Raw genomic sequence first — 26,969 nt, 5'->3', positions numbered from 1 at the left:
AAGGGAAGAAAGGGAGCTGTACACAGTCCACGCCTATTGTGCAGTAAGACGTCCATGTTTTCAGGCGAGGAAAGGAGGAGTGTTGGAGATAGGAGCAAAACCTCAGGACCTGTGTGTGAGAGAGAGGCGGGGAAACAGGGTGTTCAAGGAATTTTCCTCTGTGCATTGCTGGTGGGTGGAGATAAGTATTCAGATTTGTTCATTTTGTGGCTACCCAACTATTAAACCTTTACACCTGTCTCCAGGCCAGAGACAGCAGTGAGGAGGCACTCCCGCGATCCACTGGTTCACTGATGACCCCACTCTCTGGTTGTTTGTCCACTGGGGTTGGTGAACTGTGGCCCCCGGACCCAGCCATGCCTGCTGCCTGCTGTTGAACGGCTCCACCTGTCCAATTTGAGATATGATTCTTTTATTGCGGCTGTTACCTGACCCCTGGTCCATGGCATGGGGGTGGCATGTCATCTTCTCCTTACACTGTGTCCTGAAAACCCTTGCCTGGTCAAACATCTGGTCAAGCATCAGTTGACTGTGCAACTGAGCTGCTGCCATTTTAAAAACTTCTGCACTTTTCTTCCCTTTTTAAAAACCCACCGGCATCGACAGCCCAGCTACCAAGCTGACAAGAATCAAATTAGCATTCTTTAATGTACATGGATCCTGCAAAGATATCTAATTCTCTGCTATAAATGGGCTTGTTTCCTCATTCCCCAAAGCCCTGCCCCTCCTTTTCAAGACTCCAGCCCTGAAGAGATTGGCTGTGTCACTTTGATGACTCATTTAATTCTCGGTTACATGAGTGGAATGCACAAGCCTGTGAGGGTGGTGCAGATGTTACTGCTGTGGGACACTTGGAGCTGTTCCAGGGACTTCGGCCCCACCCGGGCTCCAGGCAGGAGGGTGGTGTTGCCCTCCTTGCTGGTGGACCACCTGCCGGGATGGCCCTCCTGTTATGCGTACCCAAGTAGGGCCGAGTAATTTCCCAGGGGACAGAGGATTCATTACACGCTGGAGTGCTGACAGGCTCTCTCTCTGGTGTGGTGCCCTGCCCAGAGAGGACCTTGGCAGTGCTGATACTGCACTTGGCTTGCACTTCTCAAGTGAAGTCTTCACGCAGAGGCCTGGTCTGCATGTGGCACCAGGAAGTTGGGTTTCCAAGAACTTCCCGTCTCTGTCCCCCTAACTTTGCCTGGTCGAGCACCTGGTAGTGCAAGTAGCTCCGCCCCTGCGTGTGTGGGCTCCTGAGCAGAATCCTGGTGGAATCCTAGCAATATCACCCCCCTCTTGAATTCTGTCCTCTGGTGTGTGGCTCTGTCTCTGTCCTCAGAATGAGAACAGCGGCCCTGGCATGGGGGCACTTGAGTAGCTACCTCTACCTTGCGTGGCCAGTAGGCCAGGGTATGAACATGGGGGCTGCTTTTGTTGGTCACTTTTATACAGCTTATAGTGTCATTCTTACCTGAAGCAACGATTCTCTACGCTACATTTTATATCCTTGAGCTTTTAGTTGTAGCAATGAGCATACCAAGGAGGCCCAAGTGAAAACCAACAAAATGACTTGTTTATTCATATTTTTACTCAGTTAATTCGTATTTTTGAGCGTCTGTGGTTCTAGGATCCAGGCGCCCAGTGGGGAGAAATACAGGAAGAGTCATGGGCTCATGAAAGTTCTAATCTAGCGAAAGGGGCACAGGAACGAGTGGGTGATGGTGTGAGAGATTCTAACGGTGTTGCACCATGAGAGGGAGATGGTAGAGTGGCCTGAGGGAGGAGGCGACATGAAGTCAGCCTGGACCACGCTTGCCGAGCAGCCTTCTGCAGCTCCCCCTGGACTCTGCCGTCATAAACCCCAGGTTCCTTGCTCCGTTTCCCCTGACTCAGTCCTTTCCCTCTCACCCTCGCCTGCCTTCTTAGCCCTTGGGTCTGCCTTGGACACACGTTTCTCCCCGAGGCGCTCAGGGACCCTGCGTCTGCGTTGGGTACCCCTCCTGGAAGTTGCCTGCTCATCTGCTCCCTTCCTTACGGTGCTGAGCCCACTCCTTTCCTGTTTTCTTCTTTTATGAGGCTGTGAACTCCCAGAGGCCAAGGGTTTGGGTTTGTTGCTCACTCCTCCGTCCGCAGCTGCCGTGCTCCGGGCTGGCTCAGAGGGTCGGTGTTCCTTCAGGGGCTGTGTGTGCCAAGGAGCGCAGAGCTCCCAGACAGCTCGGCGCTGTGAGGAGTAAGGTGGCACGCTGGGGCCCCGAGAGGTCTGGCAGCGCGTGCAGATAGCTCACTCATCTCGCGAGGTGAAGCAGTGTGGAGGGAGCAGTGCCAAGAGCCCTGCCTCCTTGCCGTGGCTTGATTTTGAGCCTCAGTTAATGAAACGAGAAGGCATCCTGGCACTTTTACGTGGCTGGACACGCTTTTTGGGACTCATAATCTCCACTGTGAGTCCAGGACATGGAACCATGCAGGGATGCATACGTGTTTCAGAGCAGGTGGGTGATGTGTGAGAGACCTGGAACTCCTGCCCTGCCTCCTGGGGTCATACGGCCTGTGGGGAGGAGATCGGCTCTGAGGAGGGGTGGACCCCAGCACCGTGGCTCTGTAATGCGGCGATCCTGCACTCCTCAAACTGCCAGGCCGGATGTTGCCCATGGCGACCACGTGGGCACCTCTCACACACCCGAGGCCCCGCGAGGTCCGCTGGGTGTGAGTCCATTCCCCTGACGGCTGCCCTCCTGTGTAGATTCTTGGGAGAAATAAACAAATAAACTACAAAGTTGTAGCGTGGAGCTGAAGCTGTAATTGAGGGGCTTCAGCTCTGCGTTCCTGTGGCCATGGGCCCAAATCAATGGCAATTCAGGGTGGATGTTCACATCTAGTGGGTTTTATGTGACCATTGTCCCGGGGGCTTCGTGCCCCTTGTCCTGATGTGAATAACTGCGTATCAAAGAACTCAGAGTGGAGGCCTCCTTACATGTCTTGAATTCATTCTCTCTCCTTAACTTTTATGATTAAAAAGAAAGGGTTTATTACCAAAGGACCTCACTTAATCAAAGCATGATTAATGAAAGCAACAAGCAATGGTAGCAGCAAAGTTTTTATCGACATAGAAAACTTTTTATCACATACACACACACACACACACACACACACACACACACAAAGCATTTCTAAAATGCCATAAATGGTATGGTTCCAACATGTTAAAATATATGTTTAATAAAGAGAAAACGCTGAAGGATACAAACCCAGATATTAAATTCTTTTAAACTTTGTTGTGGGGGTAGTGGGTTGGTGGGATTCTTGTTTTTTCCCTTTTGAATATGTGCAGTTTTTATAAGCATTTATTAGTTTGATAATCAACTAACATTGGTATGGAGAGTGAGGATTAGGAGTTAAATGGATGCGGGCTCTTTGTGCCACTTTATAACTTAGGTTGACATGGCAACAGGGGCCACTCATTAAAATAACTGTTAGGTGTGACACATAGATGTGTCCACAGAGAGATGCAGGAGTGCTCTGTGGATGTCAGGGGCTCTGCCTGGGTCCTGCCTGCGGAGTCTTCATGTTAATACCACGTACATTCTAGGAGGAAAAATGACTGTTTTGAGGGCTGTTGCTGTTACCCTGAATCAAGTTACTGGTCCATTTGCTTCTATGCCCTGGTTATGCAGTGGTAATTCAAACCCCCACAAGCATACAGTATAATAAGGCAGAAGACATTAAACAAATATTTGAGTATACTGTGAAGTGTTATGAAAAGATACAATGTGAAAGAATGAAAGATGTCACTTTCTTGAGGCTTTAGACCTCTAATATGAGCTCAGACTCAGTTCTGGCTTTTTTGTGTCATGAAATTACTCATTATTATTAGGATTATAAGCTTTATCATGATCATTAGCATTGTTTGTCCTTATAGATTGAAGCCTATGATCAGGCAGATAGCAGGCATATACACGAGAAACAGGTCTTTGTTTCTGAGGGCAAATTAATCTTGTGATGAAGCAATTGTGTACTGAAGAGCTGGCTTTAAGTGACACTGAAATAAGTTTACTGAGAGAGAGGGGTCAGGGAGACCTTGAGCTAGCAGGACCTGGGGAGATGCGATTATAATTACAGGATGCAAATAGTCCAGTTAGAGTGGGAAGAAACGTTGTTCAAAGAGAACAGGGAAGGTGGAGTGGTGTTCTAGAAAGATTCTCATTTAGTTGTACCAACTGCCCAGGGCTTAAAATCTATCCCTTCTCCAGGGTCAGTGTCTTTTGTCTACATAGAAAGTGATAGACTTTAAGGGTCTTCCTTTCACTGGTAGTCTGTGATATAAAATAAATGAACTTTGATCTGTATATCTTATACAAAAATTAAATCAAAGTGGATCATATACCTAAATAAAGAATATAACACTATAAAACTTCTAGAAGAAAATCTAAAAGAAAATCTTTGTGACCACAAATCAGACGCACAAGCCTTTCATGGGATATCAAAGACATGAGCCAATAAAAAACATAATTAGAATTTATAATAAATTTAACATTTTTGTTCCATGGAAGATACTATCGTGATAAGACAAAGATAAAAACACATACCAGGAGAAAATATTTGCTACATCAATGATAGAGGACTTATATTTACATTATATGAAGAACTTTCAAAGCCCAGGAATAAGAACATTTGGGCAAGATTTGCGTAGACATTTTACCAGAGAAAATATTTGAAAGGTAAAGAAGCAAAATAAAAGGCGCTTAGTACCATCAATAATTCAGAGAAATACAAGTTAATGCTGCAGTGAGATATTACTATACACCCATGAAAATACCTGGCCAAAAAATTAGATGTTCTAAAGATTTATTTATATCTCGATAAAACTGATGTCATAATTTAAAAGTAGCATGAAATGCTGGAATAAGGAAGTTGAGTGTTTGAACTTAGTAGCAAGGGAACCAGGAGAGTCACTAGTGTTTTGAGAATTGAGGAGACAGACTTTCCCACATGGATACCATCTCTGACATTCTGTGCTCTCCTTCTGGCCACCATCTCTGTGGGGCTCTCTTCCGTCTACACTGCCCAAGAATCCACGTAGGTATTTCTGCAGCCTTCCAGAGCAGCCTTGTGGACTGCACAGGTGTGTTACAAGATGGTTCAGGAAAACAGATTTGATTTGGGCCCTGCCATGGCAACAGGAGACTGCTTTCACCTGCCCAGTTACTGTCTGCTTGTACCTCTTCGTTGGCTTGCTGCTCGTGTTTGGGTCCCCTTCTGATGCATTCACTGTGAGGAGAGAGCAGGAGAAGGCCAGGAAAAAGTGCTCAGGAAGTCCTTCAGATCAGCGCTTAGGAATTTCTGCTGCAGGTTGGTGGTAGCTTAGGGAAACCCCAACCCCAGCTTGTGGCTAGAGCTGCAGATCAGAAGCGAGGAAGGTGGCAGGTCTGCCACAGAGTACGGAAGTGATCCATTCTTGTCAAGTGGCTGGTTGCCTGTGAAGTCTTGTCTTCATGGGATAAGTCAGGAGTTTGAAATATGAGGAAGCCTCTGGCTTTTTCTTATACTTTGACTCAGAGTACCAGGTCATTTTGCATTGTTTCCCCTTATTTTTCCCCTTCTATTCATTCTCCCCAGTCCTGGGGATTGAACTCAGTGTCTTTGCCCTGAGCTGCATCTCCAGCCCTTTCTAGTTTTTAAGATAGGTTGTTGGCTGTGTCTCTAAATTGCCCAGGCTGGGCTTGAACTCGGTCTTCCTTCCTCAGTTTCCCTGAGTGCTGGGATTACAGGTAGGCACGAACATGTGTGTCTCAAACACATCTTTTCCAGGAGGTTTCTTTTGCTTTCTTTCTCTCCTCCCTTTTTTTCCCCTTCCCAGATGCCCCAAAGCTCCATTTTCATAGGAAAGGAAGATTGCATTTCTTGCCCTTGGGCCCCATCATACAGACCCAGATCTACTGGGGAGAGAATCTTACTAATATGAGATGAATGGGTTTGGCCACAGGGAGTTCTGCATTTCCCAGGATAACATTTGTCTTTATTTCAAATCATCATGACAACATTTAAGTGAGAACAGGACCCATGCATGCTCGTATTCATGGTGCTTTCCAATTGCTTGCATTATCCTCGAATAATGGGATATGTACTTGATATGATGTAGAGGCCACTGGGCTGCAAAGCAGTCATTAGCTTTCCCTCAAAAATGAAAAGAGAGGCTGCAGTTTGAATAATGATCCCTGGCTGTTTTCTTTGTACACGGACCATTTCCATAATTAGGTTTCAAGCTTCATCTCTCTTGTTTTTAACTAAAAAGCCGACTGGGGAGGGGGGAGACAAATTGTATTATGGGGAAAAAGGAGAGCAATGTGTTCCATGCAAAATAAGGGGCAAATGAGTAAAACAGGAGATTAGTGGGTGTCCTCATGTTCCAGTGGATTTCCACAGAGCTGGCCTTGTGTCTGGGATGAATTGAGCATCTTTGGAGGTCAGGGATATCTTTCTGGAGACCCTTTTTCTACTTCCTAGACAGAACTTTTTTGTAGGTCTTAGAATTTTTCTCTAGAGTAACGTTTTCCTTCACGCTACCTTGAAATGACCTTGATAGCATATCTGTTAGGCACTTGTATATTTAGGGCTCAGATAGCCTGGGTTCAAATCCTGCCCTTCTGGGAGCCAGTTTGGGCTCACCATGGTATTTCCTGTAGTTCCTGTTGTTCTTTGAGAAACTGAAGGTGTTAATAATGGTGGCTCCTTCACAGAGTTGTGCAGAATGAAGCAGTTGGCACCATACACAGGGCAGGGTGAATTCTAGGGTTGCTTTAGCCCCTGTGGTCATTACTGTTAGTATCCTTAGTCCCCCGGAGGAGGTCCCAGCTCAGAGTTCAGGACAGATGCATTTCTGTGATTTCATAACCCAGGCCGTAGTTAAGGGAACCGAGTTGGCGTGTTGGAGCCATAAATCACACAGCGCATTGACAACCCCATTTACTTTTCCCTGGAATGTCGTGTTTTTTCACCTGTTGTCTTTAACTTCTGAGCTCTTGAGATGCTGAGGATAGTTTTGTAGTTTGAGTCTGCTGAGCGTGGTAGGAAATGACTTTGAGTTAGACTAAGTTCTTGGTTCATAACCGGTTCCACTTTTTCAAATCAGGTGCTTTATATATTATTGTTGGCTATTAAAAATAAACAGTGGGTAAGTGGCAGCAGTTCTCAGCTTGCCTAACCTTCTCAGACCGGAATTAATCTTTATTCCCTCATGAACCTTCCCCTTCACCCTCATTTTCCACTGCCCCGTGTATGGAGCTATGGAGAGGAAACCCACAGTCTCTCCTTTTAAACTCACATTGTGGCTTGTGGCCAAGTATTGCTGTTGCTATTGCCATGTGGGGACTTGTTAGAAGTGTCAGATCTCCAGTCTTATCCCACATCTGAGTCAGAATCTGTGTTTTAACAAAACCTCTCATTCAAGTGCAGACTAAAATATGTCAGGTTCTGTGATATTTCACTCTCATCGGGGAGAAGGGCTGATTCCGGTGAGCACTAGTGAGGTAGACCAGTGCCTCACCCCAGGGTGCGAGGGGATTTCCTGCAGATGTGAACCCTGATCTGGGTGTTGACAAAGAAGTAGGAATTGACTGGGGAGAGTGTGATGAGTATCCGGGGAGAGTTGACCAGTATTACCAATTTTGACCCCAAATTGGATTCTTCTTCCTTTTGGAACCAATAGATGACACTGAGATCCAGTTAAGCAGAGGAGAATTTTGTTTTGGGCCCAGAATAGAAGTGGGAGCTAAACTGATCAATGAACTCAACCCATTGAGGATGAGACAGTTATAAACATAAAGTGAAACAGGCGGGAGGGAGAGGGTGATGGAGGGAGGAGTATTCATGTCTTTTCCGGGAATGTGAGCACTGCCTTTCCCCACTCCTTTTATGGCTCTTTTGGGCATGTGTTAGAAGAAACTTGGGTTTGTTAGTGGCCTCTGTGAGTTTCTGAGTCTTCATTTGTGACATGCAACTTTTGATACTTCTCTGGCTTGTTGGAAAAATATGACTGATTAGTAACGAGAATCATGAAATCCATGCTTCTTGACCTTCAGATGTGTGGTTCCACAGTTTAAAAAAAAATCAGTGCTTTACAACCTAAGCAGGATGTAACCGAGGAGGGGCTCAGGGCACGGGCCCCACACCGCAGTGCTGGTGCAGGCTCATGCCCTGGAGGGCCACGCTCTGCTGCTTGCAAAGACCTTGTCTGCGGTGCAGGGGCCTCACAGAAAGCTGCTCTGTGCATCACACTTTAAAAGTTAATTTTCATATTCAGTATTGGTTGATGTTTCAATTTTTTTCCTTTTGCTTTCCTTTTTTCCTGGTTAACCTTTTGTAACCCACCACTGTGTTTAATAAAAGATGAATGGATTAAAGGAAGCGTGGTGATAACAAGGAAATGGAAAAGCTCAAGAAGCATCCAATTAATGAGGGAGCCCATGGAATACAAAATGAATGCAAGAAAAGAAAGGTAAATCCAGGGCTTGTTTATTAAGTGCAATTCACCTTGAATTCTGAAAAGGGAACTTTTTCAGTAAGGGATTAGTGACAAGATTTGAAAAGAGTACCCCAGGGAAAAGAGGATTAACAAAAGGAGACATTATAGAATGAAATAGAAGTGAATTAACAAATTGATTTTCTGTAAGGGTTAGAAGACACAAGATTTATTTGGAAGATAAATATTTGGTAATTGAAACCTGTAAGTGTTTTGTTGCTGTTATTTTCCTCATGAAGCTCTGTCCGTGCACTGTGAATCTCTGGGCCGATGAATGTGGAATGGCACAGATGCCGCGTGAAGACTAGCAGGCTTTTTCTCTTCATATCCCATGCTCAGGTGCAGTTTTTTCTACTGTAGACATTCAGAGGTGTTTCCCTGTAATCAAAGAAGTCAGTTTTAAACTTAGAATGATTTGGAGCTAGAAACTAAAATCATTTCTTTTAGATAAGGGAAATCCTTTGTTTCATTAGGGGCTTTGCCTTAGATTTTTATTCACTTTTCCTTTTCCCTTCCTCTATCCACTTGCATTCCGGGAGGAGTGCCCTGGAACTCATCTGTTTGTCGACAGACAGCAGGACGCGGCAGTGTACCCGATGGAGGTTTTATAGGGTGTGATGCCCTGTCACCAGGTGAGGCACTTGATGGCAGAAGTGCTACAGGCAGTCTCTGCCTCGTGGTCCATCCTCTGAAACAGCCCCGGCCTGGATTCCTGTGCCTGGCCCTTCCCAAAGATGGATTGAATTGTTTGACTCATTCCTTACAAAGGCCTATTGATTTTCTGATGATCTATAGCTTTTTTGCCCCTTTGCTGCCTGGAGAGGGGATGGAGATGGTTAGCCACTGATATAGCTCATCCCTACCCCCCCTTTTTTTGGTACCTAGGATCGAACTCAGGTCCTTGTACTTGCGAGGCAGGTGGTGGAACCACTGAACTAAATCCCTGGACCTCCTTCCATTATTTTTTATCACTTTCCCCTCCACTTCTTTCCTCCCATTTTTATGCTAGCTGGATATCTGATTATGTATTTGGCTTTTGACTATGCTGCTCTCTGGGAGCAAGTATAACCAATAATATTATTGTCATCAATTCTTATTTCTGGTGGTCTTTTGGGCAAATGGGTCTCTTTCTATTAAGTTGTAATTGTTTGCCTTAAGAAATAGGAAAAAAGGGCAAAGGAAATCATTTAACAAACATCCATAATAATTTTAAAAGAAAGTTATTTAACATTGTTAAAATTGTGAAATTATTACAATTATTAGTTATTGTTTTCAAATAAAATTTTACTCATTGAAATAGTCCTTAATTTTTGGTACTTGTTCTGGTTTTCCTGGTTCCCAGGATTCATCTCACTGTACCTGGTGAAACAGAGCATTCACACACACACACAAACCACACACACACACAAAACACGGATGCATGCACGGTGTACACATACATCCTTGCTTGTTCCAGATTTCTTTGGGAAGGAGAAAAGGAAAGTATGTGATTCCTTTGGAACTTTATTGCTTTTGGATCAACCCGTGTTTGGAAAAGATGAATCATCTGACAGCAGCAGACCCATGTCTCCTGCCTGGCCACTGTTGAAGCTTCCTTACGTAGATATGAGATACACTGCAGAATCTGTAATTTAAGGCAAGAAAATACTTCTCTGAAATTAAACTGCATGTGCCTATAAAACAGATATACAGGCAACTTTAAACATGTCTTGCCATACTTTGTCACTTTTTTGATTCCCAATATAGTGTCTGCAAGACAGCATCAGCCTGGTCCCAAACCGGGGATCTCTGAAAACCCTTAGGGTTCTCCTTAATTTTGTACCAAAGCTGAGTACTCGAACAACACATTCTCTTCTTACTGGTGAAATATTTCAGTGAAGCTGTCCAGCCTTGCAGTTTCTCCATTGAGAATGATTCCATTCTCTCTCAGGAGCAGTGAGATGGTTGTGTGGTGTCCTGCGGTGCCTTGTTTGTGAGAGCTGAGGAGGGGAGATTGGGAAGTGGTCCGTAGGCTCAGGAGTCTGCTTTGGAAGCATCTTGGTTTGTACACAGAACTTCCTGCCTTTTTTTTTTTAAATGTTTGAAGGTGACATTTTTGAGCTGAATGCATTTCTTGTTCCATGAGCTCCCGTGGACTAATCTGGAGGCACCCCAGTACAAAGTGACAAGGGCCCTAGGTGGATGTTCTGATTTTTGGTCTTGGGTTCATTTTCTCTGGGCTTTTTGCCAGAAGTGTCTGTGCAGCTGAGCGTGTACTCTTCCTCTGCGTATACCTGCCTCTTATCACCTGTGAATAAGTTTAAATACTCAGAATGAGACTACTTTTCATAGAGTCTGATTAGATATGGAGAAACTATGCCCATTTACCAGGGAGCTTAGGACAGATTGACTTTTATAGCTGATCTCTGTGACTTCTGCTCCCCTGACTGTCCAGCCCCCCTTCATTTGTCCCTCTCCCCCATCCACTTGTACTTCTCTCTACTGCTCTCGCCCCCCCACCCCTTTACCTTCTGCTGTGTGTGGTTGTGGGTGACTTCATTCATTTTCCTGTTGCCTTTTCTCCACCATCCTAGCCTAAGGCCTGGGCACATGTCCTATATGTTATCCTTGGTGTCTTCTCTTCCTTTTTCTCCTTTCTGCTCTGTGCATATGTTTAGTCTGTGTTGTCAGAGCAGGTTCTTGGAAGGGGTTTGTGTTTACCTTGGAGGCATAGTACTTCCTGCTTTTTGTCACGGCGTATTCTGTGCTTTCATTATTTAAAGTTTTCCCAGTAGATTCTAACCTCTTATAGATGGAGAATGTATCATGTACGTCCTCTGGAATGGTCTCCTCACTCAGCACAGTACCTGGTACATAGTAGGTATTCAGTAAATACTGAATAAGACAATCAGTCGGTGGCTGATCTGACACTAAGAGGCTTAGCTACCAATGTCAGACTCTTGTTTAAAGAGACTATTTCCTTTCAATGGTGAATGGATCTTGTTCTGTTGGATTGTTTACTGAGAGGAAATTATTTTAGAAGAGTTCCTTGTTCTACTGAATGAATACATGTATGGAATCTCTCATTGGCATCATCTTTGAAAGCCTCGTCCTCCCAGTTGAGTGTGTTCATGTACATGCACTGTGCTGTGAAATCTGTTGCCAGAGTCTGCAGTTCGTGGCCTTCCTAGAGTTCCAAAGCAGGCTCCTCAAATCTCGGTTCTTAGTTCTGTGCGGCTCGGTCTTTTCACCCGTCAAGATAGTGTCAGTCTCTTGACCTGACCTGAGAAAGCAGTGGTGTGAGAAAACCCTTAGCACCCGATCTGTCTCATAAGACGTGCTCTGCCATTTTTAGCTGTTACCATGATTGATTAGGTGGTCGATTTGGATTTGGCCTTCATCTGCTGTGATTTCATGTTCTCTGCTCCAGAAATCCTCTTCCTTTTTGCCCACCATCTGCTAGTCCTCATTATAAGACTCCTCCTGACAGTTTCCCCTAGGGAGCCTTAACTATTTGTCTGCCTCTGGAGGGTCCCTGAATCCTTGTCCTCGGCAGCTTACCTGGTGTGACTGTTCAGTGCTGTCGTGGAACTGTAAAGGGAGTGAGACCAGATCTGTGGTGGGGCAGCAGCTGCTGCAGAGCCAGTGTTGCCCTGTGGATCAGTGGTGGGCGTTGCTTGTGGACTGCCAAGGAGACAGCACTTGCATCAGGCCTTGCAGCGACCCAACCAAGCCAGACCAGACAGAGGGTTGTGGTGGAAGACGCAAACTTCAGGTTTGAGGAGGAACAGGGAAAAACAGGAGAGAATTGGGAGATGAAAAACCAGGCAGTCAGAGGAGTCCAGAGTCCATGTCACATGAAGGCCCATGAAGAACGGGGGATGTTTAACCCTGAAGGAAAGGTAACCCAGGGGACGAAGAGTTCCAAGGACCTCTTTAAGCCCTTAACATATAGAAAGTCATAGTGATCATATCAACCCCATGAGGTGGTTGTCATCTCTCATTTCTTCAGATGTGCAGAGGCAGAGGCAGAGGATGTTCACGACAGCTTTAGCAAGGACCGTGGAGAGCCAGTGGTAGAGTTAGAATTGCACCCGGGCTGTCTGTGCCCCGAGACCCCACACCAATGACTGGCCCCATCTCTCTCCCTTAGAATGGCTGAAGGCTGGTTGAGACTTACTCTGTGTGCCTAGTGAGTGGGCATCGCTGCATTGCTGAGACAAAGTACCCAACATTCAGAGTTGAGGAGGAAAGGTTTATTTTGGCTCACAGTTTGTAGAGGAGTCAGTCCATAGTCAGCTGGGTCCAAGGCAGAGTGGTGTGGCAGAGGGGCATTGCAGAGGAGAAACAGTTCACGACAGAGCAGGGCAGGCAGAAGGCAACAAAGCAGAGAAGCAGTAGCAAAGCAGCGCCTTTCTACCCCTTTATATTCCAACTACGCAACTTTTGGGTGGTGCCAGCTACACCCAGAGTGGTGCACCCTTAATCCCACACCCTATTCCAGCCACCTTCAGAACTCTCCACTTACGACTGCATGAGAGTTTGGGGGACACCTGGCTATAAGCCAAAGCATTCCACCCCTGGGTCCCAAAAGATTCATGTGTATCCCTCTATGCAGACAGCTTTTAGTCCATGTCTAAGAGTTGCCAAAGTCCTAACAGTTTCAGCATCACTGAAAAGTCCAAGTCTAGTCTCCGCTGAGATTTAAGGCAAACTCTCAGGTGTGAGCCTCTGTACAGATGAAAAGACAGTTTAACACTTCCAACATGTAATGATACAAGATGAACATTCCCGTTCCAAAAGGTACAAATAGGGGGATAGAAGGGAATGGGAACAAAGCAAGTCTAAAATCTGCAGGGCACATTAAGTCCTGTGGTTCCATGTCCAGTATCCAAGGTGATCTGTGGCAAGATGTGAACTCCAGAGGGCTTGGGTGGCTTTGCCCCTATGGTTCTGCTGATGATTGTGACTTCCATGGCTTCTCTCTTGGAATTTCTTTGCTCCCTCCTTGCAGTTTTTTACATGCTGTCCACATTCCTGCCTTCTCCATACATCTGGGGTCTCTGCTGAAACTTCAGCTTTACACTCACAGCTTCACACACTGCCCTCTCAGGGGCGCACTGCCTGGCCTCCCAGGCCTTTTTCTGAAATCTTGGTGGAAGATGTGACCCCACAGCTCTTCCATTCTGCATGCACCTAAAACCAGCATCATGTGAATGATGCCTGAGTCTGCTGTCAGCTGGAGCTGTTACCAGGCTTCCTTCTTTCTTGGCTGTAGGGGTTGAGTACCTGGATTGCTGAGCACTCTGAACCCAATCCTGAGGAACAAATTCTCCAGGCCACCGCCTTTCTCAAACATGGTGCTCTGGGCTCTTTTCTCAAAGCACAGTCTTTCACCTGTGCAGTTTTTAGGCTGTAAAGGGTGGAGTCCTGCTGGTTCTTCTGATGTCCTTAGGCCATCTTTTCTGTTGTCCTGCTCCTTTTCATCAACCAATCTTTCACCAGCAACAGCCTCTGCTCCATCTTAACAGTCACAGTCCACAGCTTTACTGGAATATCCTTTCTGACCAAACTCAAGATGTTTTAAATCATTCTTCTGGGCTCTTTGCTCTTGATTCTTAATGTAGGTCTAGTCAAAAGCCCCTAACAATAGTCATGCCACTGCCTCAACATTAGACGGACTTGAAATTTCTTCCTCAAGATTAGTTGGCTACCTTTAATCTCAGTCTCCGGCAGTCTCTGGACATGAGCAAAATGTAGACAAATTTTTTGCCAAAGGTTAACACACATGGTCTGGAGTCCAACAGCCAATAAAGTCCTCCCTGAATGAAATTTCTTGAGCCCAGTCTTTACCAGCTGCATTTCTATCAGCATTTTTGTCTTCTGAACTCTGATCAGAATCTCCCCTCAAGTACATCTTAAAGCATTCCAGTGCTGCTTCTTCAGCTGGCATCTCTAAACTTTCCAAATTCTTTCCACCAGCCAGTTCCAAAGGCTCCTGAACCACATGGCCAGGTAATTTCATAGTAATAACCCCACTCCTGGTATCAAAATCTGTCTTAGTTAGTTTTCTAGTTGCTGAGACAAAATACACAATACCAAAATTCAAAGAAGGAATGTTTTCAGTTCACAGTTTGTAGAGGTTTCACTTCATAGTTAGCTGGGTCTAAGGCAGGATGGCATGGCCAAGGGACATCACAGAGGAAAAATAGTCCATGGCAAAGAAGGCTAGGCAGAAGGCAGCAAAGTAGGAAAACAACTTCTTTTTGTTCCTTTGTATTCCATCCAGGATACCCACCTTTGGGGTAGTGTCAGCCACACCCAGGGTGGGGTACCCTCAATCCCAGCATCATACTCTTTGTAATCCCAGCATCACACACCCTAATCCAGCTACCTTTGAAACCTCCTACCTATGACCGCATGAGGGTTTGGGAGGACATCTAGATACAGGCAATAACAAACTTTCTGGGGAAATACCGAGGAGATTGCCTCTATTGGTATATATAGGATGATCATAGCTTTATTATAAACAGTACATTTACAGTTTAATTTTAAGAAGCAGAAGATATTTGTAAAGATATGAACTGAAGACTAACGTATGGTATTGGGTGAACAGGAGTAAGGTTTTATTTTCCCTTTTCTTTTCTTGTATTTATGATCTGACATTTTCTCCCTGTAATGAGCACATTTTGCTTTTATAAGAGATAAATATCATGTTACTTTCAAATATTTTAATAGATTTACTAGGGGAGATCAGGTCATGGGCTTTGGAGCCATTCTGCTTGGATTTGAGTACCGTCGTTACTCTTCTGTTTATCTTCATTTCAGACTACTCTTCCCATTTTAAAGGCAGTATCACATAAACAAATTTAGAAACTGAGAAAATTTCTCCAAAATTCTGCCACCATATCTCGCTTCATGATTAAGTTTTGTTGCTGTCTCTCCCAGTGTCTCATGCTTTCTTTTTTACATACCTTTAATTATAAACATAATAAATGCACTTGTATAATACGCTTATTTGCTCAGTATTTCATAAGCAGATTTCTGCGATAGTACAGTTGTGTAGGTATTGGTTGAAGTATTTTCTGACTGTAATGTAGTATTTGTAGACAAAGGTCGGGCTTGTTCGATGGATTGTTTAATTCATGTCTCGATTGTATACCTGAGTCAGTCACACTCTGCTTTGCATACTGTGAGATATTTATTATATTTTTACATTAGCGATTATTAAATTTCATTGAATTTGACACTGTATTTTTAGTACATGAATGTGTGCTCTTCATTAAGAATTCGAACAACACAATAGTATATATAAAGAAAATTACTGATATTCATTCTACTCTATGACCCTGATGTGTGATAGAATTCTTTCCTGTTAAGTGTCTACCTTTCCCTGATTAATTAGGGAACTCGTCATTTATTGACATAATACCCAGAAAAGATTGTGTTATAATCTACACTTGCAAAACCATCTGCAAGAAGAATAAATTATTTTAGGATCTGCCCCAAGTTTGATGGATGTGTTTCCTGTATAAAAATCTGAAACCCTATCGTAAATATGTATATGCTCGTGATTAGACATTATACATGACCGAATGCCATAGAGCAGCAAATGCCAAAGGGAATTGTGTATCCTGATTTGGAGGCAGGCCCCCATCACCGTTCATACATCAGGGACCTTTTCTGGGTCCCCTCGGTGTTTCTAGAGGGTGCCCAGACCTATGCCCACAGTCTTGGAGAGAATTCAGGGGACTATGGACTTAAATAGGGAAAATGGAGAATCTTTTGTTTTCGGTAACTTCTAACCAAAATTTATTATTTTCTTACAAATGTAGCCAACAAGCAAGAAGAGTGCCTATGACTTTGTCACCAGCAGAAATCACAGATATTTTTATATCATGTCCTAGTCCATGCAGATGTCTGTCTGTTGTTGTCACTTCACCGTGGCTGGAGAATCCCCATAAGATCTCATTGTTTAATGCACTGCTAAGAGCACCCACTTTTCTGCATTGCATATTTTAAACATTTTGAAATCCAAATTATAATATACTTGATTTCCTTCTTAGGTGTTTTTAATATTTGCATTAAAAATACCATTCGGAGAAGGGTTTGGTGGGCTCCTGTAGATATCAAGAAGCCTATGTGCCATAGTCCCAAAGTTCCATTTTAAAGGCCTAGCATGACGTAGTAGGGACAATATGGATGACTTGATTAATTTCCTTGTTTTCCTAAGTTGGTGGCCTAGTGATGTTTGTGCGCGTCTGTGTGGATGTGAACAAATGAAAGAGAAACATTAGTTAAATTTCCCAGTACTCTAGGATTCTTCAAAGCACTGTGAACAAATCCCTCTTTCAAGAGTCATGCATGGCTTTCTCTTAACTTGGCTCCATTCCTCAACTTCAGGGATTTGTTTCCCTGATTACCAGCCCCAAATGTGAGAGGAATCAAGTGTTTTTGGTTCTAGTTGGGGGGGTCTGTGGAGAAAGGCAGCCTCGGGTTGCCAGGAGCCCACACAATGTGGAGGACGCTGGCTCTGTCCCAAGTGGCTTGGGGAGCCGGGTGGGGGCCTGGGCTGGCTGCTGCCCTCGGGGTGTGTTACATTCACCCTTGGAGGGGGTAAGTGGCCTGGCTGGCAGGCTGACATGTAGATGCCTAGAAGCAGTTGACACACTGTCTAGAACTACACTGGCTTCTGGGAGACCTGAATGCATTTTATTCTGGGTGTTGCATCTTGATTTCTCATGGGAAGATGAATGAGGAGAAGGATGCTTGGAAGCACTGTGTGTGAGGCCCTGTGAGTGCAAAGAAGTGGACTCAGTGGGAGATGTATGTAAGAACAGACTTCTGGCTTCTCTTAACAAGCAGTAGATTGTTAACTATAGTGTGCCCCTAACCAAACACAAAGATCCCAAGAAGCCAAGAAGTGGCCCATGCCTTAGGATGGGACAGAAGCTCTGCTGTCTCTTACAGACTCTTGCTGGCTCAGTTCCCTCATCTGACATGATGGCCTGGCCTCTACAAGTCTTTGGGTCACTGGCTCTGAAATAGATTATTTGTAAGTTCCTTTGTATTCTAACACTGATTTTTAAAAATGCTGGGAAAAAGTCTTGTTTGCTGGGTTTGGAGTCTGTCGGAAAGTTGGTGACACCTAAATGCTGTTTTTGCCTCTCTGCGTGGGGGAGGCTCTGAAGGAGGACCCTTGTTTTGGGAATGTTCATGTGGGAAAATCTGGAGGCTCACTCACTGCAGAGTCCCAGGGGACCTGTGGGCACTTTGGGCAGTGTGAGGCAAGGCCATGTTTTATTGAAAGGCACGGCTGCTGTGGGTCACTCTTGGAAAATCTGCCACCAGAGTCTGTGTCTGAGAAGTTGTGTACCATAAGAAGAAAGACTCAATTGTCAGCTCCTCCTTTCAGTGGAAGGGAAGCTGGGTTGATGACGGTTTACTTCGCCTCTCTGCATTCGCAGTGGAGAGCTAGGGTCCAGCCGTACCCGTACCTCAGTGTCTCTGAGTTCTGTTTGGAGCTGATGGGGTTCAAGATTCATTCAGAAGCAGGATCCTGAAACTCGTCCTGCTCTTTGGCCCTTTAACTACAAAACCATTTGAGCAGCTGCAGATAGTATTACCTGCAAGCTTGTTGTGGACCTTGCAGACTCATTCATTGATTACCTTCGATTTCCACGACATCTTGGATGTAGAATTAAAAAGATGTTATTTAAGTCAATTAACTTTCGTGGCGCCCGAGCACCTAATAGCGTGTGCTGAAGAAGGTCACTGGTGTTATTCAAATAGCAGTTTTATTTGTGGTGGGATTAGGGAAACCAGACAAAGGGCCCAAGAGTTTTTTATAATGCATTTCTTGATGTATTGCAGTGCCGTGGCCTTTAAAATCTGAGTCTAACTGCTAATCGCACACAGGAGTGAGTGGGTCACCTTCACTTTTCTGTAGATTGTGACTTTGATTGCACCAGCTCCCAAGTATCTGTTGTGCAAATTATTCCTATCCAAGTTCCATCCCAAGATTGTCTCTTTCTGTGGTTTATCAGGCTCTTAACCTTGCAGCGTGGTGATTCAGCATGCTGGACTCTGGGGCTTTGTTGCCAGGGTTCAAATTCTGGTTCCATCGGTGGTTTTCACCTCCATTTCCAGTGTTTAAGTAGAGCATGCAGATGACTCCTTGGCTGTGGGTTCCATAACTCAGGCCCTGTGATGTCCTCTTGAGCCCTGTGACTCCTGAGTGCAAGGGAATGCGAGAGGAATTGGGAGTATCACCTCCAAGTAAAGAAGTTCAGGGGGCAGATTCCCACCTTGCTCCTTCTGGACCACACCTGCTGGCTGAATGCAGAGGACTCTAAGGCTTGGGGTATGACAGCACTGCAGAAGGGAAGGGGTATGGGCCCAAGCCACTGACGGAAGGCAGTGTAATGACCAAGAAATCCCTGGTGGGATGGTTACGCATAGAGTAATGTGCTCACTGTGATAGGCCACTGAGAGTCTGGGATATGTGTATCATAGTAGTTTAAATACCTTGAACTAACACTCCACTTGCTAGTACAATGACCTTGCCTAAGTTACTTGATCTCTTTGTGCGTTAGTTCCCTAACCTGTGAACTGTGGGAAATAATGCCTACCTGACCCAAAGTAAATGCTCAGTAAATGATGGCTGCTTCTTATTAGTAATACATTGCTGCTTTTGTTCCCTCTGATCCCCAGAGAGCAGGAAGGATGAATTATTTTCACTGTAATATCAGAAAATGTGTTTGCAAGAAGTCGACTGCAGAAAGCAACCCACATCAAGTAGTGCAGATTTTGTTATTGTTTGTATTTTGGCTGTAGTAAAATTTGTTGTTGGACATAGAAGACATAAATGTTACAGCGAGACTTTTGTTCTCTGACACATATGGGCTTGTGTGTTGTGAGGGGTGTGTCCAGTATGAACATTAGCATTGAAGAGTCTCAGAACCCCATGCGTTCATCCAAAAAACGTTCAGGAATTGGGTTTTTAAAAATAGGCATTGATTCTGATTTTGTTTAGCAGACAGATGAATTCCTAAATCTTCAAATGCTATCAGAAGGAGGTTGGTTCTGTCCATACCTGGTTTAGTCATTTGCCTCTGATTTTCCCTCATATAATATAGGAATATAATACAGCATTCTTAGTTTTACCATGACAGAGCTAAAATTGATCAGTTACATTAAAATCAATTACAGTAAAAGCTTATGAGACTTAAGATGGGGAAGAAAAGAGAAAGGACAGTAAAACAGAAAGAAGAGATAGTTGTCTTTTAATTCATGAGCTGCCAGTCCAGAGGTAGTAGACATCTGTCAGAGACCACCCTTGGCAGTGCCGCCGCTTTGGGGGGCAGCCCCCTGGTACTTCATGACTTCATGGCTCCAGGCAGCCCGCTGGGAACGAGCACCAAAGGCTCTGGGGCTGGCGACCCTGGCGGTTCTTGTGACCACGCTGTCTTGAGGTACATGTCCGAAAGCACCTTGAGAAGCCATTCAGCCTACACTGCTCCTGCCACCGAGCTCTTAAAAGCTCTGCTGCCTTCACTCCTGACCCATTCCCATGCTGCTCCTCCCAGAAGGGCAGGCGCTGCTCCCAGGAGAAGCTCTGCTGGCCTCAGCCCTGCAGAAAGGGGAGCTGAACTGCTCTCTGCCTCCTCTCTGCTTGCTCTTTGGGCTGTAGTTCATGCCCTATCTTCCCCTCTCCTCTTTCCTGAGCAGGCTCTCTTCTAACGCACATCTCCTCCCATTCAGAGAAAGACTGCACTCCTCACCTTCCCTCCATCTGGAAGAGGACAAGGTTAATAGTGGGTGTTCTTAGCCTTGGCGATGTTTGATCAGCACACCTATATGAAACTGTTATTCATCCATTTTGGTGCTTCCCATGCTCAATAGAAGAATGTTCTCCTGAGAACCAGAGTGCCATGAAGTCAGTGAGCTCTGTTGTGACGGCGAAGAAGAAGCAACGTTCCTAACATCAGCTTAAAAGATTTGGAAGTGTATTTACTTGGAGACATAATTGCTTTGAGGTGTTGTGTGTTGAAGTAACACTTCTGTATGCAGTAACTGACTTGAGGGGAATACTAAGTACCTTTGTGTCATAATAAGAAGATGACACTGTCTATAAGGAGAGGCTCAAAAATGGGAGATAATTAATTTTTATCACAGCGTCTTTAGTAACATAGTTGAAAACTACCCCCCGCCCCACAACCCACTTCTGCAGCAAAGAGTTGCTGTTGAAGACTAAGGAGTCTTGCGAATGAATGTTTGAAAAATGCCACTGCTCAGAGAAACTTTTATAACTGGTTGGTCTGGTAGGTTATGAATGATGGTTGAGAATTTCTTCTTGTTGCTGAGGCACAGGAATGTCCTTTTCCACAAGCCTTAGAACAACAGTTGGGATTAATTGCCACCTCCTCCATCACCATTATCACATTTTGAGTACTCTCTCGTGTTCTCCTGGGTCCTTCCTGAACTTCAGATGATTTGATTGTTTCTAGAAGCGCATAAAGGTTGGTATCATCCACCTCACTGTAAAAGAATAGGGGCTGGTAGAGACCAGGGAACATCACACAGCTAGTAAGTTGTGCCAGGAAGTCTTGGCCTTGGTACCTCTGTGCGGTCTAAGCGACTGCCTAACACGTACATAGTGCTGGTTCTCCTTTGATTTGAACTCTGGCCAGCATTGTAAGCCAGTCAGGACCCTGCTGTTCGGTTCCGGATCAAGAGCCGTGCCGCAAAGTTGACGTGCATTCATTCCTACCCAACCTATATGGCCAGCTGTCTCCATGAAGAGAGCCAGTGAGGGGCCAGAGCAGTAACTGCATCACTCTGTCCTGCTGGAGGGTTGTAAAACTCGTAGTTCGCATGCACCCTAAGGAAATCACCTCCTCGCCTTTACCCTCCCTCATCTTCACTCAGTCCCCTGCACACTAAGCCTTGGTTCTAGATGTCCTGCCTCTGAGTACCAGCCAGCTCATGGTGATAGGGTCCTTAATAGATTCCTTCTACCGGGACATAAGGAGTTATTTATACCACACAGACTCCCTTTTCTGGGAGCTTTGGCTAATCCCTCATTTTACAACCCTTTCTAGGACGCCCTTTCTGTCTGGTGACTGTGATGAGCAGTCGCCCTGTCCCTGACTAGTACAGCTAGCGACTTAGTATGTGTACTGTACCTTCCCACATCTGGTAGAAGTAACACACCTGCAAACAGCTGTGCCTTCGGGAGGGAACATGCGTAGAGCAGCTGTGTGGGACGTGAGAATAAAAGTTTAGATGGAAATGACCCATGCATCTCTGCACTGACTTATTATTTAATTTGAAATAAAATAAGCCAAAAATAATCCTCTTGGAACCCCAAGGGAACCACATGTATTTGTTGTGTAAGTCCCTTCCCACTCCCTGCAGAGTGGCAAAGGGGCAACTTGTAAATATTTGCTTAATAATGAAAACAGTAAAATTTTATTTTTATCTTCTATTTTCTTATTTTTATTGGTGTGATCTTTACTTAAATGATTGGTGTTATTGCTGTGTCTAGATGTCCCCCCAAAGCCTCATGCACTTGTGGGGGGCTTTGCAGAGGTGGCTGGATCTAGAGTGTGTGGTGCTGGGATCAAGGGCGATTACTGACTGGCTTGGCATGTTTCTGGCTGGGATTAAGCATGAGTGCTACACTCGCCCTAGGTTGGGTAGACTGCATAAACTATAAGGGACAGAAGAGAGCTAATGCGTGTTCTCTTGCCTGCTTGCCCTGCACTGTTTCTCCTCTGCCGTGCCATACCATGCTGTCTTGGAGCCAGCCAAATAAACCTCTCTACAGACTGTGGGTCAGGTAAACCTTTCCTCCTTTAACTTTGGTTGTCGGCTCTTTTGTCACAGCTATGAAAAACTTAGCTAAGACAATTGGTTTAACAAATTTATGTATTGGACTTTGATTTTTTTTTTTTTTTTTGAGATAAGGTCTCTCTTCCTGGATGTAACCCAGGCCAGCATCCTGCCTCAGGCTCCCCCTGAGTGCTGGGACTCAGGAGTGAGCCCTCACACTTGGTTGCACAATGGCTATTTTAGAGCTTGAAGCAATAAGAACAGGACAAAGGGTCAAACCTTAGGTGGGAACAAAAGGCACTTCTGCTCTTACATAACAAACAACCTCTAAGGGCTCTGGGCTTGGCTTGTCTCTGGGTTGCTTTTCCCAGGTTTTTCAGGAAATCTGGGTTTGGGGGTTTGAAGGGCAGTGCTAGGGCCTGAGCTGGGTGCTGAAGAAGCGGGCCTGCTGTTCTCAGGTCACAGGCTCAGAAGCAATCTCCCAGCTTCTCACTTGGGGCGGGCAGGTCTTCGTGATGTCTCCTCCTGCTCTTGGCCTTCTGTCAGTCCTCCTGTTGTGGTTTTGTGGTTCCTACGCTGGAGATGTAATTCTAGTTTCAATAAGAAAATGTACACGAGCAAGCATGTGAAAATGTACCCATGCTTCGGTCAGTGATACTTTCTGTATCCGTCTTCTGCCTTGTTTCCTTGTGCCATTGCCCCAGAATCCCTCTTCCAGGTTTGGCTTTTATCCCCATTTCTTGGGATTGGTCAGAAGTCTCTTAGCTTGAGCTCCTTCTCTGGGGGCAGTTCCAGGTGACTCACTTCTAGATATGCAGTTATCATGTAGGAAAGAACCAACTTGAATGTATGAGCAGCATTCAGTGTCCTGACAGTGAAGCAGTGCTTTTCTCTCCTGGTGTTTGTGTGAAATGATCTGGCAAAATAGATGCTGCAGACATAATGCATTTCTGTGTCTCCCTTCTCAAGTGATAAATGTTCTTGGCTCATCCTGGGATTTCTTGCCAAATGCTGATTCTGCTACCAGAAGGAATGGAAGCCTCAGATGCTCTCTGGTGATGGGAATACAAAGTTTCTCAGGCTTGCCTTCCTTCTGTGTCATGAATGCTAAGAGGCAATTTGGGGTGGGCTGTTTTCTGCTCAGTCTGGGCTAAAGCCACAGGCTGCCTTCCTTGCCCAGGCCCCCTGGCCCTGCAGAGGACCAAAGGAAAGCCGCTCGAGGAGCAGTGTCACCCAGCACCTTGCTGGAATGTGTCTGTCACACGAAGAGCTTCAGTCAGAAAGGCCCAAGGGTGATAACGCAGCCCTGAGAAGCATCCTCTTTTGGAGGGGCTCTGTGCTGGGGGCTTTCACAGGTGTCCTCTGGCAAGGCTGCAGAGGCCCAGGAGGTTCCATATCTTCCTTAAAGTCACACATCCAGCCAGCCCCAGCTGCCTGGTGTGACCACAGCCCTCAGGACGTTTCTCGGGAAGCCCGGCCTGGCCCCATTGCCTGCATCCTACTCACTCTGTCCAGGTCTTGCCTTCTTTTCCATTCTGTACAGTTGGTGTTTTCAAAAGCGCAGCTCCCCCTCCCCTTGCCCCCTTCAGTGGCTCCTGTTGTCACCCTCCTCTGACCCCTGCATGCCACTGGCCTCACCTTCATGACATCCCCCTCCTTGGTTGTGTGCAGGCAGTGGAAGCGGGTTCCTAACGCCCCAGGCAGCCTCCCTAGGTCTGTGCGCCTTCCTGCTTGCTGCTCTCCCAGCCAGACGCACACATTCCCTTTGTTCTCTCCCTTCCCAGCCTCACCCTCCTTAAAAGGTTCAGCAAGGTGAGATGGGAGTCGCTGCCTGCTCCTCACCCCCCGGGTCCAGCCTGTTCTGTTGTGTCCTTGCCCATTTGTGCCTCAGAAAAGACTGACCGGGAGGCTTTGCTTTACTTGCCATTATGTGTTTGCTGTCTAACCCACCCCTCACCCCCCAGCATACCGGAGACAGTGTAGTCTGTGGAACAAACAGGATTCGGGAGCCAGGATCCTGAGCCACACTGGGTCCCGTCTTTATCCCTGGTCACCAGCATCTCTGTCCCCCTGGCGCCCTCCTCCTGTGTGATTACAGGAACCTGCTAATAGCTTCCTAACTCTGCCAGCTCAGCGGTGACTGAGTTAGATGGAATTGGAGTAATTAGCAGTATAGTTCTGGAAGCTCTAGGAAATAAAGCCTCCACTTCCCACACAGGAATGTGGGGAGGCCTCCTGAGAGGAGGCGTGCCGGGCTTCCCCTGTGCACTGGAGAGCAGGAACTGGGTTGAAACCCACATCGGGCCGTGGAGTTGCTTTCCCAGGGAGGCTGTAGCACTGCCTTTGAAGCATGCTGGCTCCTCTCTCTCCAGGTATTTGTACTGTCCAGAGCTGTGTGTGCTCTTTAGGTCTGGGCCCAAGCTTCCCACTTCTGGGGCCTCACCTGGCCCCGGCCGTGTGGCCTTTGCTTTCTCTGCGATAAGAGTGAGCACCTGCATCGCTGTCGGTGGCGATGTTTCCGGTTCTTGGTATTTGACCCTCTGACAGAGTCTAAGTTACCACAGGCTGCAGAATCGATAGACTGGGGTTTTTATGGCAGGCAGATAGCTTATTTGAGACAGGTTTGTAAATATTTGGACGGTCACTGTTCTGTCCTTTTACTCCCAAATTTAGAAGCGAGGGCAATTGGAAGTCAGGGGTCTGTATTTGACTTTCTCCAGCTGATGAACCTGTCTGTGCTTCAGCCCCCCTCCTGCAGCACAGGGCTAGCACCACCTCTCAGGAGAGGGGCGAAGACTGGACTCCTCAGCAGGTGGAGCCTCTGGCACTGTGCAGGGCCTGTGACGCGGATAGGACTGGCGCTCCCGATTGCCTCAGATTCTGCTAACCAAGACATGCTGCTTAAGTGCATAGATTCTGATTGAAGGAATCTGTGTATAAGGGGCCCATATTCTATTTTAAATAGAACCGGAATTTTCATGTTTTCTAATTTCCAAAATAGTATGTTCATTGTAAAAATTAGAAATACAGGTACGAAAACAGCAACACAAAAGTCATTTGTGATTGCACAGCCTGCTGAACACTTGGCTTCTAGTTGTATGTGTAGTCAGCTTAGTGCTTTGAAACGAAAAGTAATCATTTACTGTTTATCATAGTTGTGACACATGGCTCATGTTTCCTACATTCTTTGACTCGGTGGTATGGCTGTGTAGAATTCTGTAGCTCACACGGTCCAGTTGCTTGGGGTCAAGTCCATTGGTTTCCTGCTGTAGATAACTTTTCAGTGGTTTTGATAGATGTTGCCATTCTAAGACACTGAGGGCTTGTGATGGCTTAATGGCTGTCATTAGGTTATGCTCTTTGTTCTTTGCAATCTTGTGATTCCAGCAGAATGAAACATTTCACAGTAAGATGGAGGCATCATGTTGTTCTGACCTGATTCCAGCAGGCATCAACACATCTTGAAAAGTCAGGGCGCTTTCTGGGTGTAGGATAGCTCTCCTTGGGTGGTAAGAAAGTAGTAAGTGCTTGGACCATTAGCAGCAAGGACGTGTTGGCACATGTCCTGAGGGCAGAGAGGACTTAGGCTGGAAGGGGGATGGCACCAGTCAGCTGCTGAGTGTGCCCCAGATCTGGAGTGGCGTGGAGCGTTGTGTGGAGATCAGTCACTGTGACATAGGCATGAGTAGCCCCGAGGGACTGACCTTTTCCTGGAGTCAGTAGCTGCTTGTCACAAAGCAGGCTCTGAAGAGAGATGCAGGAGGATCTCTTTGAAAACTTGGGGTCGAGGGAGATCAGAGTTAAATAAATTGATTTCCCTCTGGAAGTCTGTTGGCATAGAAACACATGCAAACAGCAGATATGACCAGAATATTGGACCCTGATACAAAAAACAAAAGATTCAGGTAAAGGTTCATTGTGAAATCCACTGGATTAAGCATCTGTCTAGGTCACGTGAAATCACAGAATCTCGTTAAATAGAGCTTCATTTTGTTGGTGCCATAAATATGAGACTGACGTTAATTTTGTTTGTGTAGTTTTTGTATTGAATCAGTCTTGAATGTAAACTGGCCCCTACTGTGGGATCTTGGAGTACATCTGGCAGGCAGCAGAGAACTCTCAGAACTTTTGGCTCCAAAGACTTTGGCTTGCATTTGAATTTAAGCAAAGTTTCCAGTGATTATCATTGAAGTTTTATTCAGACACCGGAGGAGGATGTTAGCTTGAGCCAGGACTGGGCTGGCCAGGGCCCTAATCCAAGACCAGTCATCTCCTTCTGGGGTGGGCGGTCACCTCACACAGCTGTAGGACAAAGCACCCGCCTCCTTACCTGATCTCCCTTGTATTATATTGCATTGCAGCCGTCCTGCAACCAGCTTCATCAACAGAAGTCTTGTGTGTATTTGTTGTGGGTGAGTCAGTAGCCTAAGGACTCATCTTTGCCTCCTATACCACACCAGTTACGAGGACAGGCAAGATGGGCAGAGAGTTCTTTGGATGCTAGGATGGACTATGCAGGCTCCTTATTTTGGGGAAAATAAGAGGGGCTTTGGCAGGAAGGAGGGGCAGGCTCAGTGAAAGAATAGTGAATTGGATGTGAGGTGCACGAGAGAGGCCTCAAGCCAAACTTGTGTGATTTTTTTTTTTTTTT

At 45.8% G+C, this 26,969-nt stretch overlaps 1 protein-coding gene across 1 annotated transcript in view; it reads left to right on the top strand.

Moving 5' to 3' along the window:
* Window positions 1-2,235: 2,235 nt before the first annotated feature.
* Cacna2d3 (calcium voltage-gated channel auxiliary subunit alpha2delta 3) overlaps window positions 2,236-26,969 on the top strand; it is a 650,190-nt gene continuing 625,456 nt past the window's right edge. The window contains exon 1 of the mRNA XM_010643030.2: window positions 2,236-2,477. Coding sequence (XP_010641332.1) covers window positions 2,358-2,477 — 120 coding nt within the window. The 5' untranslated portion in view covers window positions 2,236-2,357. The remainder of the gene's footprint in view (window positions 2,478-26,969) is intronic.

The sequence above is a fragment of the Fukomys damarensis genome, unplaced genomic scaffold (assembly GCF_012274545.1).
Source record: "Fukomys damarensis isolate Sample0158 unplaced genomic scaffold, DMR_v1.0_HiC HiC_scaffold_28, whole genome shotgun sequence".
Classification (NCBI taxonomy): Eukaryota; Metazoa; Chordata; class Mammalia; order Rodentia; family Bathyergidae; genus Fukomys; species Fukomys damarensis.
Note: the sequence above shows the minus strand (reverse complement) of the source record. Positions and strands in the feature narration are given on the sequence as shown.